This window comes from Rutilus rutilus (genome assembly GCF_951802725.1).
Source record: "Rutilus rutilus genome assembly, chromosome: 17".
NCBI lineage: Eukaryota > Metazoa > Chordata > Actinopteri > Cypriniformes > Leuciscidae > Rutilus > Rutilus rutilus.
Window position 1 is genome coordinate 13,753,662 of NC_140230.1, and position 19,244 is coordinate 13,772,905.

The window sequence follows — 19,244 nt, forward strand, 5'->3', positions numbered from 1 at the left end:
GCAAACCATACATAATTACAACGAAAAATATTCCACATGAAGGAAATCATTGTGGTGTCCATGAAGATGTGAAAAAATAGGCATAAATCTAGCTTACACATTTACCAAAATTATTATACGCCTGTTTAACCGAAGCTAATTTGGGTGGGTTTCTCCCATCCCCAAACAATGTCACTTATCTGTCTTTTACGGCCCTGACGAGAACGTTGGTCTCCTCGGCTGTGGACCGCTCCTGGCGTGCGCCTGGCAAATCCGCCGTTATAATAGCAATCCACCATGGAACAAACGCGCCTGCTCTTAAAGGGAATGTGAGATGATGCTCTGATTGGTTTATTTCACGTACGGCCATATGCCCAAACCACACCTAAGAGTAATGTAGCCACTTCAGACCAACCCATTTTATGGTGCGTTCAAGTCCTCCTGGGAAGTTCGTACGTACGAGGTGGGAAGTCGTGCTTATAACGGCATGTGCGTTCAAGTCACTTTCGTCGGAGCAAAATGGCGGAGTACTTTCTCTTAATTAATTACACAAAAATACAGTAAGATTCTTAAACTCTTGTTCTAGAAAATGAAGAACAAAGAAATGTGCATCAGGTGTACTTTGTATTTTTATGTTTTTAATTAATTTATGAAGCCACTGCCAACACATCGTTACATGTTGCATTGTTATATTATAATACGATCATATTCTGTGTTGGCGATTAGCTAACTGAGCTGTTAATAGAAAAGCCTGACAATATAACAGCTAAATACCTTTACGTATTGTGTATTCCGCCATGTTAATCACTGACACGCCCCCAACTCGTAAAGATCGGAGCTAAGAGAAAATCCCGAGCTCCCCACTGGTATTTACCACATTGTGGTGGCGTTCAAGTGCGTTCAACTCGTAAATACGATCTATACGAGATGACTTGAATGCACCATTAGATTTGCGTCGGAGATCCGCCCACAAAGTTACTTGCATTTCGCGTTTGATACTTGCGTTTCAGATCGTTAAAATAGGGGATCGTTAAATTACTTTTTAGTCTTTTTTAGAGTTAGACAGGCCTGGACCTGGCATGTTTTCGTTGTGAGGAAAAGTCTAATAGAACACAAAGTTATTGAGTTTAAAGTATCTTGAGACTAAATATGCCCAGTAAGGATGGAGCTGGACTGTGAATTTCAAAAAGATTCCCCTGCAGTTCTCACAGACAGCAGATGTTTGGCATTAATTCTCGAGTTGGGGTCTGTTTTACAATAATGTGACTCACTAAGGAAGATGAGTCATTATTCAGCGTTACAGAACTCGATTTAGCACAGACTGTTTTTAGCATGTAAAAATGGCTCCTTGGAGGGTCAACTCTATTGTTCACAAGATTCTTTAGAAGGTCGACATACTCATTATATTACAATAGCACTTCCACAGATAATTCTCAGCACTTTATTAGAAAGCACATCAAAATATTTTCTTATACTTTGGCCATTGATGAATTGATAAGACAAGTATGTTTACATCTGCACAAAACAAGAGCTCTGCTTGAGTAGCATGCAATGTTTTAAAGAAGTATTTAGGCACGAAACGGAACGATTGTTAGTAAACAGTGTTGAGCATGAGGAAATGCACAGGGAGGATGTGTGTGCGTGTTTGTGTGCTTACAGCAGCCAGGGCACTTTTCAGTCCTAGGAGCTGGGCCGAGGGGGAGGGACAAGACTCGTGCTCCAGCATCTGTTTAAGTCTCTCTTTCTCTGAAGTCAGCATGCACATGGCTGATTTCATGGTTGTATGAACTGGAAACAAACACACAAAAAAGAGTTGAGCAACATTTCAGATATATATAAGGCGGACAAATCATTGGTTTTGATTCTAACATCTTAATGCATGATTTATAAAACACAATCTGTTTGTAATTTGAGGAAGTATACATACATATGAATCATATCTCTGAAAGCAAAATGTGCATTTTAGACTAAATGCTGTCTCTGTTTCATTATAGTTAATGTGTACAGCGTAATGTGTAAAGGCTGCTTTGGCCTACACATGAAAACCGGTACACATGCAGATCATCAGGGTGATTTGAAAAAAGGTAGCTATATCAAGGAAACAGGAAGTGTGCAGTGAAAACATGTACTTGAGTTGATATATAAACATACACACACACACACACACACACACACATATGTATGCACCAGTTATAAACAGCCATACTATACATCAGATGTTTGGTTGTTTGCATGTCACTGATGTTGCCCCATTTACAACGACCAACCACATGCAGAAACTAACAGATTTTCCATCAAAATTCACACTTGGTCTGCAGGTTTGCTGAGCCATCAAATTCTTTGAATGGATATCCGTTTATTTCACCCAGTTAAAAAGGTGATCATTAGCATGAGATGCTTTGCTGCTATCCCTACCACTCTTAACTAGCTTAATCAGCTTGCTATCTTTTGTCATCCATCTTCACTAGAAATACCATGCTAGTACATCATGTAGAAAAGCACCAAACCAACATAATACAACAGCAACTAGCATGGAAACTCATACTGTCTACTCATTCTACACTATTTTATTCTTGTTGTTCAGCTCATTCAAAGTTGTGATACTGTCCAATGAAACCTTGGAAATGTATTTGACCATGAGATACTGATTTTCACAATCCTCATGAAGATAAAGTGCAAAAACACATTTGCAATAAACATCTGTGACGTTCTTCAGAGTTTTGGCTTTTCCCTCAGCAATTTCATTCTAATGACACATATTTTATATGCAAATAAGACATTTTGAGACAAAAATGTAGGATTTGGGGGAGAATGATGAGGTATCATTTGTCACGAAAGACACATTCCAGTGATACATCACTTAATCTAGTTGAAAAAAAGATTCTCTAGTTTTCTGTTGCAGCACTCACGGTTGTTTGCGACGCGGCAGAAGTCTTCCTGCAGTTTGGATACGTCTATAGGCGAGTCTAGAGGTTCATGGTAACTCTTCTCATTGGTCAGGTCTACTGAAGAGAGGTTGGGATTGGACGCGTGGAGACGGACAGAACCTGCTGAAATACAGCTTGGAACCTAAAAACATCAGAGGAAGGAGAAAATACCAGGTCAATGATCAATGATGGTGCGATTCATTTTTGCAAAAGGAACACTGTGAGATAAATGGCCTGAGGAAAATGTAATAGAAAATGTGTAGTCCATGCAGTAATACTTAATGGTCCTTTGTGTAATAGTTAAGGGAATCCAGGATGAGGTGTGCGAATGAGAGTGACTTTCATTATCATCACATTATTCATGCACATAATACATCAGCAAATTAACATTACAAATGCCTGGCTCTCTTGTAAACTGAAGTGAAGACTGTTTTAAAGGAAGTTTTATATTTTAAAATCAGGTATGCAAGTAGAAGGTCACAGATCACCTGCAGTGTGGTTTTGTTGTCTTTCCCGTAATTCTTGCCACGCCATTTTTTAGGATGTCTCTTCTCTTTTTTCGGGCTGTCATACATTGAAGCCTACACAAAACAAAAGATACTGAAAAATCCTGTCAATCCCCCAATACATACTGTAAACCCTTCATTAAAATGAATTATTTTATATGCACAATATATCGGTACCATATCGGTTATCGACCGATATTAGATATGTTTTAATATACCTGTATCGATCAACATTGGATATATATTGGCTGATATTGGATATTTAATTGTGCATGCTCATTTCCCTTAATTTTACATTTACATTTAATTTTACATCACTTACAGTTAATGTTTAAAACACTAATAATTTAAGAATTAAAATTAAATGTAATCTTTAGCAAATCTCAAAATAAATATCCATTTTTCATACTATACATTATAATTTTGTGATGCCAAAATTTACTTAATGACTGATTTTAGCTTGGTGTTTTATTGGCCATACTGTGAATAAAATTCTATTACAAAATAAGGGGATTAATTCACAGCATCTCAAGGGACAAGTTTGTGATTTTCATCCAGCTTTGTATTTCTTACAATGTCGTTAGTATATGTAAATGAACAATGTGTACTCTCTCCACATTACCAGCACCCAGATCTCCCCGTTAATTTGTCCGCCAGATGACACAAAATGAAAATATGTGAACTTGTCCTTGAAGGTCCCCGTGAACCAGAAGTTACAACCGACTTTACTTCAGTGTTGTGACGTATTTTCAAGTGAAACGGAATATTGAATAGAGGTAGGGGTTTTACTTTAGCGCACCTCCTCTCCATCCCTCGCTCATAGCAGACTGATGGTTGGAGGGGAGTGGTTAAGGATATTCAACCCAAGCCGTCAAACTGACAGAAGGAATGCCATTCCAGAGCGGAAGCAAATTTTCAGATTTTGATTAAAGATTACCACAACAAACAAATATTTTTCAGTGTATTAACACAGATTAACTGTTGACCACAAGACTAGTAATGTGCGCTAACAAAGTAAATAGGGTCAATTTTGATTTCATAATGACTTTAATTATTGAAATAGACAACAGTTACATTTTGCAGCAGCTAAAGTAAACAGATATTGTAATAAAATAAGGTGGCCCATTTGGAAGATGAAAAGGACAGCTTTCTGAATAATGTCTCATCTGTTATGGCAGTTATGTGGAATAATTTAATACTGCAAATCTCATCATGGCTATCCTTCTGAACTTGTGCTATCAACCGAATCACTGTTTGTCAGTTGGGCAGAAGAGAAGAGCATTAACAGCATTCACAGGCACAGCTGGACCACTGCCTGAGGGACTAAGATTGGCCTTTTTTGATGGCAGCAATTTTAAAGTTTTTTCTGTTAAACATTTTGAAAAGTTGTCCAAGTAATACTTTAAGTGCCCCCATTAAGCTATTTTAAAGGCTTGTTTTAAAGGTCTCCTGCAATAGGTTTACATGCGTCCAAGGTCAAAAAACACTATAATTTTCTCACACTGCAGCTTCACCTCTTTCCTAACGCCGTCTGAAACGGTTTGATCAAGAATCCAGTCTCTCTAAACCCCTCCTTTCCGAGAGCCTTCTCTGCTCTGATTGGTCAGATGGCCCAGTCTGTTGTGATTGGTCAACAGCTTACAGCGCATCAGAAACAAAACTCCCGTTACCGTATCTGATTTTCAGCTCTGGAGGCTTGAATATACACAGTGATACGAATGGGAGTGATGGCGTTGGTTTTACCATATCAATTCCAGCCCGAGACCGTATCCTTTGGAAATACATGCAAAGTGGATTTGCTTTCACAGCGCAGAAAACAGCATCTTCACGACATCCCGACAACATGAATCAAATTCTTCCAGGCCTCAGCTACAACTACAGCGTTTGAGGGCGGGGCAAAGTAGACGTTGCTCGTGGGCAACCAATGAAAACCATCCGCTGGCATTATGCAAATTTGTTACAAACCTACAAATAGGTTTATGCAGGAAGTAAGACTGGAATTACTGAAGACTCAGACTTCAGAATCAGTTCTTTCTTTTGGGAGACTCCATTAACTCCATTTATCGTGCACTTTGATCTTTGGAACTTTGCAGACCTTTCACATTCACAGCTATATTACACACTAAAGATAATATATAAAAAGGCATAATAGGGGCACTTTATATAACACTTAAAATAATACTAATTCAACTGAAAACATCCTTACATTTCTGGATATGTAAAACACTTAATCTAACCAAAAACAAATTCTGATATATAGCTTGTGTAATTATGTTAACAAAATTATAATCAAAAAAAGTATTTAATTTTTTGCGTGAATGACATGTAACCTGCAGAGCGTTGATGGCTGGGGCGGAGTAAGTGCGGTGTAACACCTCCATACTTCTTAACAAGTGATTCAGTTCCAGGAGCTGAGCCTCACATACCGAGAGTTCTGAGAGAGAGAAGAAAGAGAGAGAGAGAGAGAGAGAGAGAGAGAGAGAGAGAGAGAGAGAGAGAGAGAGAGAGAGAGTAAAAAGCTGCAGACACAGCATCTTCTGTATGAGACGGATTTATAAACTGGTGTGTATGTGTGTACCTTTGGTGCACCTGTCCATGTCATCAGAAGACTGGAGCCAGGCGGTCACCTTGGCCTGGCTGGTAAAAGATACAGGCGAGTGAAGAGAGGACTGCTTTGCAAGAGAGGCACGCTAGAGAGAGAGAGAGATAAGCATGAAAAGAAAATGATAGGGAGAAGATAGAGACAGAAAAGAAGATAGAAAATGATTAAGAAGAGAGAGAAAGAGAAATGTATTAATAAAACTCTAGCTAAGTAAAACAATATTAGCTTCATAACATTCTGGCTGTTTAAAGTTGTCAAATCATATCACAAACAAACAAATATTTTTTCCCCCTTTTTGTTATATGAAGGTCACATTTTTTACATTTTCTAATTTCTTTTATTTATGGATAATATTATGATATAAACCATTTCAATATTTATTTTGTGAAATTGATTTACATTTATTTTGCAAAAACTACAACTGTCCCACAGCTGTGACATAATTTCCACCACACAGAACAATTGCATATATCATTTGTGAATGGAATATTTGAATTGTGCACCATTTCCAATCAATCTGTGATTGTCAAATTATGCAAAAATGATAACAGTATTATTTAAAGGTGTATTTTGATTAGATATGATTGGAATTCCATTATTGACTGAGTACATACAATCTGTGTTGAACTTGAAAGCCTACAAATAATGCTTTACATTTTTAACTGCCGGATTGGATTAGTACTTTATCATATCTGCACTTTATCTGCAAATTCTTCTTACTGTCAGTAGATCTTGGTGTACTGTATAATGAAAGATCCACTCTGACACAGTAATCACTGGTAACCATGGGAATTCCTCAAAGCATCAGATTCATCCGTGCAGTAGAGCATGTAACTGATGTAAGAGCTGTTCTGCAAGTACCATGCGATATATGTCGTTAGAGCGACCAAAGTGTGTATGTGCAGCTTTAATTGTGTGTATTCAGGACTAAAACTAGCTTTGAAGTAAGCCTGAGCAAGACAAAAGACAATTTATGCAAAAAAGTTGAAAAATGCCATTTCCACAGTCATCACAGAATGATATTAACACAATACATCATTTGAGATAAGGTTGAAATAATGTGGGAATTTTCATTACCTTCGGAAAAAAACCTTATACTGTGATAAATGTGTGTACACTGGTGGATATTGTTAGTGGACAAAATAAATAAAAAGTCATTTTTGAGAGTTAGTTTCTAAAAGTTGACAACTGCTGTAGGCATTAAGGTACAACAGACCTTTAACGTCCTCTCAAAGTTAAAGGACTAGCACAGTCATTGTCATTTCATCTGACATTTATCTTTCCATCTAATCCCTCAACATGTCCCATGGCGTTACCTTTCTGATAGACTGACTGTCGGGTGTCGTGGGGGAGGAGGTGAGGGGGTAATGAGGGTGGAAGAGCGTTTTCTCATGAGGGAACATGGCAATCTCATTCTGCCTGTAAAGTCTGTGGTGACGGAGCTTAGAGACCCATTCATCAAACAGCTCCTGGGACTTGATCTGCAAGCACAAGGAGACCACAGTTAAACTACTCAATCAGGATTCAGAAGCTGTTTTTCTTGATGCTGTGCTGCTGTTGACCTCATGACTTTGTATTGAAGGACTTGCTTCCTATTCATCAGATCAAGAGTTCAAACTGGAGAAAATCTAACAGAAGCTGACAAAACCCTTTTTCCCCAATAAATGATTCTCTTTAAAAGAGGATCCACTACATGGGAGCAGAATTTCATTTTAAAATCAATCTCTCTGTAGATGTTTGTAAAGCTTTCTAATTTTAAACTGTTAATAGGTTTTGGAATTGTATTGATTTTTTAAAAGCTTTTAACATGATAAGCCAGCCTATACAACCTATAAGATAATATTAGTAAAAACATGCTTGGACAAATTTCAGAATTTAAAACAATACTGCAATTCAAAGAAATTAAACACAGGAATTTCATTAGTCACATTTTAGAAAAAACCCCAGCTTAATAGACATCTTATTATTTATAACTTTATATTAAGAAATTTCATATTGACATCAAAATGTAATTCTATAAAAAAAAAATATATATATATATATATATATATATAAAATAAAATTATTGAAATTTGTGAATTAAATAACTTATTTATGAATTAAATAAGTACATAATGTTATTACTGTTGTTTTATTATTAGTATATTATATTAATATATATACATTTTATTACTATGATCTGCTGTTTCTAGAAATACCCAATGTATTGTGTACATGATGTTTATGAGTTTATTTGCATTTAATTGTATTGTAATTAAGTGTAATTATACAATTCTGCATTCTGTTTGCATCTCAAATTTAATTTAAATTGAATTATACTACCATTTAAAAGGCATTCTAAATTCAGTTTTGGATGGGACATCAAAACTCTTTCTCATATAGCCAGAAAACTTTAAAGGCAAAATAACCTCCTAGTGCTACGTTAATATGAGGCTAAAGCAAATCTACTGTACCATCATAATGTAACATGTTCCAGTAAAACTGCAGCAAAATTACATTCTCCACTAATGCTCTAGCTATGACCGCAGAGCATTTTGAGGTCAGTCTAATACTATAATTGTTGTGATACCTTTAAGTGGTAAATGTTTTCTTCTGCATCCAGATCAATGCACTTGGCCTTATTCTTAATGGCCATGACGGACAGTCCCACATCAATGCAGCCGTGGAGCTTGCCTTTTTCCACCTACAGCACAGACAGAAGGTTTGACCTATAAATATCACACTACCTCATATATCAATACAACGTTATGTTACTCAGTTACAACACACTCAAATTACTACTGAGCAAATATGTTGCTCTTGGTTTGAATATAGGTTCAGTGAATTCTTGGTTTGCTTTTCCATAAATAATCAAATCTACTGCATCCTTTACAACAAAAATATAACAGATAGAGTGAGATAGCCCAAGTAATCCCATCTTACTGTGGCTATTTCATAGATTTGCATGAATGACATGAAAGTAGAGATGCAAATTGTGAAGAATTTAAGGATTTAGTTCCCAAACAGTTCCATTAACAAAACGTAGTATTTATAAGGAATACAAATTAAAAAAAAGTAAAGCGTTTCAGGTGCCAAATAATGAAATAATACTTTTAATAAATTATATTAATACTTAAATTTGAAAGTGAAATCACTTTAATACAATTCTTGCAAAAGACTTTTCACAAATGCAATACAACAAAAGGCCTTTAACAACACATTTACAAAAAAGAAATCCATTCATTCATTAATTATTATGAAATAGTAATGACAAAATGCATAATGTGTATTTTTAACTACATACTGACATGTAAAATATCAGTCAGTAACTACACAGAGTTTGATTCACTAAAAATAACCTGTGCATAAGAGTAATTAATTCTGTAATTAGACTAAATGTAATTAATTTCCAATATTTATTTATTTTTATTTTTTAAGAACCTGTTCTTGGTTCCCAACCCTGTGTAAGCAACATATTGTGCAAAACAGAGATTCTTCACAAAAAGGTGACATAAAATACAAGAGGGCTTTGGCAAATTTAGCTAATGCATAACCTTGTCAATGATGCATTCTCACAAGAACATTCGACTAGTGGCCTTGAATTAGAGGCTAACAAAGCCCCAGATAAATCTGAAAGATATACGGTTAATTATGTATTTTCGTTATAATTGAATACCCTGGCCATACACGTCCACTTCATAATGCTGCTTAAAAGGGTAGATTGGTGTGAGGGAAGGCAATCGCAGCACAGGGGTAGCATAACAGTTTTTGTTATGAAATTTAGACATTTGTAAACTATCAGCACTAGATGATGCTATCAAACCCTGGGGAAATTAACCTTAATTTTTACATTCCCACAGCAAGAGGCTTTTTTCAGCAGGAAACATGTATTGGCAGAAAGATGGAGGATGAAGACCTCTGAAGATGGCTGGAACTCTGTAAAAACTTGCATGAAAGAGAAGTGACCACTAAAAGTCCTGAATGCTTTAGTTCAATGGACTAAGTGAGTGTGTGTGTATACAGTATTTATATATGTGAGGCCTTTTAGACTCACATCAGCTTCGCATTTGGCGTACTTCAAAATGCCCTTGTCCAAGTAGAAGAATCTCTGTGAAAAAAGAAGCACAAAGAGGAGAGGACAGAGGAGAAACCTGGGTCAGATTTATTTGGTAAATGATGAATGTCCTTTCAGGCGACGCTAAAACACTCTTGATGAATGAGAGGCTGTATATCACTATGCCTCTTTTCTGTCTATTCTTGTATACACTCTTTTTGGTAGAAGGGGAATATGGGTATTTTCAAGGCAAATAAGGGTTGCATTTGCACATTAAATGCCATAGAAGAAAGTATTTGAGCATCAAAAAAGATGTGTTATTGTGTGCTAAAATTGAACAAAATGATGCACAGGAAGATCATTCATCAAGTTCTTTAATCATCAGCCACCCCAGATTCCATCAGTGTGAGCACAATGTGTGAAATATCTGCGCTTACACTAATTCATCCAATTATTCCATGTCTTCCAAATATTTTAAATGAAACACTGGTAGAGGCATGACAATTTCCCACACATACCTTGTGCCAACCTTTCATGGGCCATTTTCTCTTCTTCAGCATGTAGCCGGACTGCTTCTCTGGCTCCTGAACATTAGAAAGACCACCACGCAAGCCCTCGACGATCTCCCAGTTGTCCTGTACAATTCCATTCAATACATATTTACACTGTACAATGAAAAACCATAATAAACTGTAAGTATAAAGTATATGAGCTATGTTAAAAATGCGTGTTATCAAAATACAAAATACTGCCTATGAAAAAATGCCAATTAAATAAAGCATATGACCATAAATGTGTCAACTGGTAGAGATACCATACTGCAGTAAATATAATTGGATGGCTGTCATTAGGCAGGACTGCTTAACATTATTTACGCATGAGAATGACGAAAACACATGCAGTGTGAAAATAAAGAGTCAACAAGTAATGCTGTCACAGTCTTTTACTCTTATTTTGATATTCTTTGTTTTGTTCTTAGTTCTGTTTCCCTTAGTTACCGTTTTCCTGCTCTGTTTTGGTTTCCTTCATTTCTAGTAAAAAAATACTAGAAAACGCAGTATCCTCCTCACAACTACGTTCCTTTTAAGAAAGAAATTGTATCTGCGAGGATTTCCAGTCAGGATTTAGATCGTATCATAGTACCGAGACTGATCTCATTTGCTCTTATCATCCGATCTTGGTTGTATCTCTCTATTAGTGTTACTGGATCTTAGAGCTGCATTTGATACTATCTACCACAACATTCTTTTGAATAGACTTGAAAATTACATTGGCATTAGTGGAATTGCATTGGCATGGTTCATACTTATCTGACTGGTATCAATTTGTAGCAGTAAATAAAGAGGTGTCATATTGATCACGAGTTCAGTATATATAGAGTACCGCAAGGTAGGGCTGAACGATACATCGAATTTTCATCGTCATCGCGATATGAACTCGCGCAACAGACAGCCTGACACGATGAATAAGGGAAAATAAACGTTTGACCTATCACGTTTAGCCCTGAAGACATGGTTGACGCGTTCATGCTATTTGGCCAATCAGGTGAAGCCCCAGGAAGTGTCAGCTACGCTCAGATTGATTTGTGAGGTGTCAATTTAGTTGCGACACTGTGCCGTTAGCAAATACGATGGCGGAGGAAGGAGAGAAGAGTGAGGAAAATGTGGTGGCTGACGAAGACCTTGTGGTGAAAAAGAACAGCACTTTAGCTATATGGAATTATTTTTGGATTTAGGAGAGATGACGCGTTACAAACACAGGTAACGTAGACTAACCATGTTCCGTACACAGCGATATTCCGTACAGATTACCTTTTCCTGCCGATCGCTGAATAAATATGAGCCATTACAGTTATTTTAAATGGCCATTTTTATTTTTGTTTATTTGAGTATAAAAGTTATTTTCTCCACATTTGTTTTATTCAAAGAGAGATGTTTTTGTTGAGTTTACGAGAAAATATTTTAAAAGGAGCAGGGGAAATTGAACGTTAATTTCTTATAGTTATAATGCCTCATTTATGTGTTCAATAAAAGCATGTCAAAAATGATCTATTTGATTTCTTTATTCAGTGGGAAAAGGCTATTCAATGTTTAGGTTCGCAAAGAACCTATCAAAGCACTAAGACATGGGAACAGTATAGCTAACATTCACATCGCAAGTCATATCATCATCGCAATATTAAACAATGTTATCGCACATCGCAGCTTTTCCTCATATCGTGCAGCCCTAACCGCAAGGTTCAGTACTAGGGCCGTTGCTGTTCACTCTGTACATGCTACTCTTGGGAGATATCATTAGGAAGCATAGCATTAGTTTTCACTGTTACACTGATGATACTCCGCTCTATATTTCTTTGCGATCTGATGAAATATACCAATATCAAAATTAACGCAATGCATAGTTGATATAAAAATTGGATGACTAGTAATTTCCTACTACTTAATTCTGAAAAAAACAAAACAAAACTACATTTTAATTATTGGACCAAAAACCTCTGCACGTAATAACCTAGAATACTGTCTAACTCTTGATGGCTCTTTCAAGTCTTCGTCGTCAGTTAGAAACCTGGGTGTGCTCTTTGATACTAATCTTTCATTTGAAAGCCACATTTCTAGCATCTTTAAAAATGCATTTTTACATCTTAAAAAAATATCTAAATTACGACATATGCTCTCAATGACAAATACAGAAAAGTTAGTTCATGACCTCAAGGAAAGATTATTGTAATGCTCTACTGGGTGGCTGCCTTGCACGCTTAATAAACAAACTCCAGCTGGTCCAAACTGCAGCAGCTAGATGTAGACCAGTAGACCATATAGCCCGGTTGTGTCAACACTGCATTGGTTACCTATTAAACATTGCATACATTTTAAAATCTTGCTAATTACTTACAAAGCACTAAATGGTTTAGCTCCTAAGTACTTGAGTTGGCTCTTAACAAATAATAATCCTTCACGTCTATTGCAATCTCAAAATTCTGCCAAGTTGATAATACCTAGAATATCAAAATCAACTGCAGGCAGTAGATCTTTTTCCTATTTAGCACCCTCTGGAACAGTTTGGAGCAGACACACTCTGTCAGTTTAAATCTAGACTAAAAACCTGGCATTCACATATCACATTATCACATTTCTATAATTCACATTCATTAGAGGATTGTTAGGCTGAATATATTAGGTAAACTGGAACTGGGAACGCACATGATGTAATTGTTGCATCGTTATTGTATCCGAATCAGATGGTGGACCTGCACCTAGGCATGACCACAATGCAGCCCTGAATGTCAGCAGAGATCCTGTAAATAAGACAATACCCTGTGAAGGTTGACATGACAGCCACAGATCATCAGCAAAGACCATAAGAACCAGACAAGTCCTTTGCACAGACCTATGATCAGCTTCGTCTCCATACTGGAGTGATGAATCCGATCTCCAAGCAAAAGGAACTGGATGAAATATTTGAATGCTTCGTTGCTTCCGATCCACAATCTGAATTCTGACTTGTGAATGATGCAGCCTGAATCATAAATCACACCGTGTTTATTCGTTTGCCAGAGGAGAACTGTCCCCCCGACTGAGCCTGGTTTCTCCCAAAGTTTTTTTTTTTTTTCATTGTCACCTGATGGAGTTTGGGTTCCTTGCCACGGTCGCCTCTGGTTTGCTTAGTTGGAGACACTTTAAATTCTAAAATATAATTGATTTGACTGCACTGACACTATTGTATAAGAACTGACCTGAGCTGGATGATGACATAATGTTTTTACAAAAAGGCTTTATAGATTCAATTGACTAATTTAATAATTGATGAACTTTAACTGAATCAACACTGAACTGACAGCTGAACAATGATACAATTTTCTGTTAGAGCTGTTGTACAGCCAAAATTAAATCTGTTTGCATCATTGACTCATTCTCCTGTTATAACTCTAAAGCTGCTTCTGTATTAAGCCCTGTATAAATAAGTATTGTATAAAGTGCTATATAAATAAATGTGACTTGACTTGATTATGTCCTCGTTTGTTCCTTTGGTTACATTATCTGCACCTTACTGTCATTATGTTCGCCTAGTATTTATACTCTCTGTTATGTTTTGTCCCTTGTTGGTTCTCGTTTCTAGTTAAGTGGTTGTGTTATTATTTCCCCTGTATTTTCCTGTATCTTCTAAATAGTATTATTAAAGACTGTGTTAGCAAAATTATCTTCTTCGTCTAGCACTTCATTACAGCCACTTGCATTACAGAAGCTACTTGACACATTAATATGAAATAGGGGTTACACTTTATTTAAAGGTGTCCTTGTTTCAGTGTAACTATACATTTACTGAGTAATATTAATTAACTACATGTACTTACTATTGTCAAAGTTCAAAGAATCCAAAGACAAAGATCAAAAGTTCTAATCCAAAGGAATTTAATAAAAGAATAAACTGAGAATATCCAATATAGCACACAAACAATAGCTGGCAATGAACTGAGGAAACACAGAAACTTGAGTATACAATGATGATGAACTAAAAGACTAACAGGTGTGATGATCCAATGAAATGCCAAGGTAACTGATTAGAGCGGGGAAAGTGAACAAAGACAACAGGAAATAATGAAAAGCAAACTAAAAGTCCATGAAAATGAAACTAAACGAACAAATGACTGAATATGTGTGACAACTATAGGGTTAAGGTTAGATTAGGGTTTGGCTTATGGTTATTTGCATGTAATTATGCATCATTTATAGTTATAAGTAACTACATGTAACAAGGACACTGTAAAATGAAGTGTTGCCGAAATAAGCATCTCCACATGGTTATTATATAAATAAATTAATATATAAACCATTTTTCAATTACCTTTCTATATTATTTGTCAATTACTATATAGTTTTAGTGACAATCACACAGGTATATAAGATTTTGGTAGTATCGCACTGTCCTTATTTGTATGATAAATGCATAATAAATTGATAGAAAATGTTTTATTAGGACATGAAGGCAGCGGGCCTAGAAAAATGGAGTTGCTGCCAGCTTATGATTCTGCTCCCCTTCTTCAGGAACACAGAAAAAAAAAAAAAAAAAAAATCAAACAAATCATTCCAGTATTCAGCTTATTTATAGGTTTAGAGCTCCTGCATGCAACGACTGTCATTTCTTGATTTCACACATTGGAAATATTTGTGGATTTAAAAAAGCAGTGTAAAAACGTCTTCATACAGAAAATCTTGAATTTAGGATAAAATTCGGAACCAACACAAACCATGACACTACCATTTAAAAGTATAAAGCAGTTTTTTTAAAAGAAATCAATACTTTTATTTGGCAAAGATCCATTAAATAGATCAAAAGTGATATTGTTTCAAAAGATGTCAAATAATTTCAAATAAATGCTGCTCTTTTGAACTGTCTATTCATCAAAGAATGCTAAAAAACAAAAAACAGTTTCCACAAAAATTCAGCTTTGCCATCACAGGAATAAATTACATTTAAACCACAGTGAAATAGAGGTTCATTAAACAATCGTACAGATCCAAAACATTTGACCTGTAGTGTGTAATATATTAAAATATATAAAAAGTGTTTAAGTGAAGAATGACTATACAAAGTCCTTATATGGAGATTGTTTTAACCCTCTGGGGTCTGAGCTGTTTTCTGGGCCCTGGAGGTGTTCTGACATGCTCTGACATTTGTGCTTATTTCTGTTACTTGTGACATTTTCATGGCTAAAGTCTGATTACACTGTATTCAGCACAAACTCTGCTACAATAATATATCAACAGCATGTGTGTAAAAGTTTGTAGTTTTGAGATAATGACATTTATGCGTGGTTTGTGAAAATACAAAAAAAAATTCTCACTGAAATAAGGTCATGAAACCTATACTGATTATTTCTTCACAAGACTTTTGAAAATTGTATGACGTAGCCTAGAATATTTGCTCTAAAACTATGTGAAAATCACCCTGACTGCTCATTCAGAGAAGACAATATATTGATTTAAAATTTTTACGACGTGTTTTGTGTGATAAAGCAATATGCGAAGGGGCGGACCATCTCATTAATATGTAAGGCTTTTTACACCTGAGAAAGACAAAGACACACCCTAATGGCCCTATTAGGAGCTTATCAGGGCCCATCATTCTGACCAACCTTGCACAAAGAATGAGGAGATTAAAAAAAAGAATGGCTTTTAAAATTGTTTGGATTTATTTACAACATAATCCAAAGATACACTTATTGATAACAATGATCCAAAGAAAGAGACCTTTGTGCCATTCCTAAAAACATTGTACATACCTTTCATTTCCAAGGTGTTTGATTTTCACTTTACCATGTTCATGTACAGAGACATGTACTGTGAATGTTGAAGTCAGCAGGACTCAGTGGCATCTGGGCCTTGAAAAAAAAAAAAAAAAAAAAAAAAGTGAACATACTGATATCAAGAGAAAGGCCTGCACGATATTGGGAATACATTTGAGATTTTTCTGGTTAAAATTGCTTTTTAAAATTCACAGAATACACACACACACTCACACAAATGTTTCCAACAATATATTATATAATGAACACCAGGTTTGCTGTGCCTTGTAGGTATTGGCTATGCGCAGTGCTGCATAAAATAATAACAATATAGCAGCCTATACATTTTCAAAAAGATTTCAGTAACAACTAAGCTAGAGAAAAATATATTGATTATCATGTTACTTCAAATGTTTCCATTCGTTATGATGATATGAAATGAGATAATAGTAAAAACATGAAGACGTTTGGAGCGTTTTGCTTTTCCAAAATATGATGCATTCAAACACGATCGCGATCAAAAATATGATGTACATTCAAACGCGATCGCGATCAAAAATATGATACATTCAAACGCGATCGCGCTCAAATATAAAACATTATGGTTAGGCCTACCATATACATATCTACGTTTGAGCAGATATCCACAAACACAGTAACAGTAAACACGGGTCTAAATATTATAATATTCCCCATATATCTAGCAACAGTTCAACTGCAATGTGAAATTTATGCAACAATAACAAACTAATATGTAAGAATTTCTTACCTTATCTTTCTTGTCTTGAAATCGCGTTCTTCTTCTGGGGTAAAGCCAATCTAAGCTCACGGCGCTTCTTTCAAACTCGACGAAAAGCAGAGACTGATGAAGTGTTTTGTTTTTGAGGTAATGAGCGCGTTCGCGTTCCATGTGGAGATTTGCATGTGAATATCTTTTGCGCGAGTAGGCGTGGCCAAATTAACTGTAATGAGCAAGCGTTTGAGAAGCTGGACATCTTGTTGGTTTTATACAAATTACTTAAACAGAAAATATTTGTTTTCAGTTTGAATCCGATCATTTAAAAGTACACACTTAAATGTTTATAAAGGTATATGGCTCATAAATGTGTGACAAGTATTCGCTGAGTTTTGTTTCAGTTTATAGACGTGCTCAAGAAAAAAAAGTTCACCGCGACGGAGAGGCAGAACGCACACCCTGTTTATTTTCTTTATTTTACAAAAGCACAATGTTTTGATTTGATTGTAAGTGGACACATACAAAAGTAGAAATATCACAGATTCTTTTTTTATATTTATTTTTTTCTGTATGACCATAAATGACGGAGTAATTTAAGTTTAAAGTGCTACAATGTAAAAAAAGTCCAGCAAAACGCGGGGGCGCGTTTTTCGACCTCAGAGGGTTAAGCGTATTAGGCTAAATACTAACTGCAGGAACAAGGTTACTCATTCACAATTCTCTGGATAAATCAACATTATGGTAATAACAAATTTATGTGCATAAACACTGTTAGCAATCAGGTGGGAATTTAGAGGGGAGAGATATTCTCTCTATTATTTAGAGCCCTGACAGACGGGACAAAAATGTGGGTCTCCATTCTCCCTCTTCAGCAAACTCTGTCTCTTCCTCAAGGCAAGAGCTGCACTGCCCAAACACACTCTCAGCAATTCACTACATCAAGGACAACTTTCAAAGAGACATCTCTATAGCCAAGGACAAAACCCAAACATGCATTAAGAACCACAGAGTGAGACTAATGAAACCAAATGCTCTTACACAACATTTCAAATCAAAGAGCAAACACAACCTTCAAGGGAGTTATGACAGTGGAACAGACCAGCTAATCAACCAACCCTTGTTAAAAAGAGCACTTAAGCATACTTTTAAAAAGAGTAATCATTACAGAAATAATATTTTAAATATATAAATAATATATGCTTTAGAGTGCTTTTTGACCCAGTTAAGTAGGACTTGAGTACATTTTTATACATAATTTCATAATTAGTTATTTTGTCTCTGAAATGGTTGTCTACTGCAGAATGTATAATTGTTACTTTACTGTGCTTTAGTATGTCAACATATCAAAATAAGTGTACTTCTTTAAAGCATTACAAAAGATTATTATAACATCATGAATGTACTTTCAAATAAAACATTTAATTTGACATTACAAAGTGCACTTTTTAAAGGTGCACTTAAGTGACATGCTGATGCGCATACTCATGCTCTTAGTCATGAACGTGTACTCTCTTTAAAGTGCCCCTATTATGCTTTTTCGAATATTATCTTTCATGCAGTGTGTAATATAGCTGTCTGTGAATGTAAACGTTCTGCCAGGTTGTAAAGTCGAAAGTGCACGATAAATAAGTTATTGTCTACTAAAAGAAAGAACTGATTCTGAACCACTTAAACGAGTCGTCAGGAATTCCTGCATACGTAACACGGTAACACATTTGCATAATGCCAGCCTATGGTCTTCATTGGCTGCCTGCAAACAAGTCTACTTTGATCTGCCCTCAAACACTGTGGGCCCTATCATACACCAGGCAAGCGTTTTTGAGAAGCATCCTGCTCAAGTCGTCCTTGCGATGGAGGTTCGGGTTGAATAACTAGTTCTTCCAATGCTTCATCATCGGACTCGCGCTTGGATTGATATGGTAAAATCGACATCATCGTTACTGTCTTTACAGTGTGTACAATCGCTGAGGACTGAGGAAGCCTCAGGAGCTGAAGTTCAGTTATGGTAATGGCTGTTTCATTTCCGACACGCGCTGAATCCAATGTAGACCAAGACGTCGAGACGTTTGATGTATGCGATGTATATTACAGGAAAATGAAAGTGTTTTTTTTACCTTTAATTCATGTAAACCTGTTGTAGGAGACCTTCAAAAACAAAATTAGAAACCTTTAAAATAG

General features: G+C 35.9%; 1 protein-coding gene across 1 annotated transcript in view; it reads right to left on the reverse strand.

Annotated features, from left to right (window-relative positions):
* osbpl3b (oxysterol binding protein-like 3b) overlaps nt 1–19,244 on the reverse strand; it is an 85,887-nt gene that overhangs the window by 34,080 nt on the left and 32,563 nt on the right. Inside the window, exons 3-11 of the mRNA XM_084385598.1 lie at nt 10,566–10,682; nt 10,048–10,101; nt 8,584–8,697; nt 7,331–7,495; nt 5,991–6,102; nt 5,743–5,846; nt 3,395–3,487; nt 2,889–3,048; nt 1,637–1,767 (exon numbers count right to left, since the gene is read on the reverse strand). Coding sequence (XP_084241724.1) covers nt 1,637–1,767; nt 2,889–3,048; nt 3,395–3,487; nt 5,743–5,846; nt 5,991–6,102; nt 7,331–7,495; nt 8,584–8,697; nt 10,048–10,101; nt 10,566–10,682 — 1,050 coding nt within the window. The remainder of the gene's footprint in view (nt 1–1,636; nt 1,768–2,888; nt 3,049–3,394; nt 3,488–5,742; nt 5,847–5,990; nt 6,103–7,330; nt 7,496–8,583; nt 8,698–10,047; nt 10,102–10,565; nt 10,683–19,244) is intronic.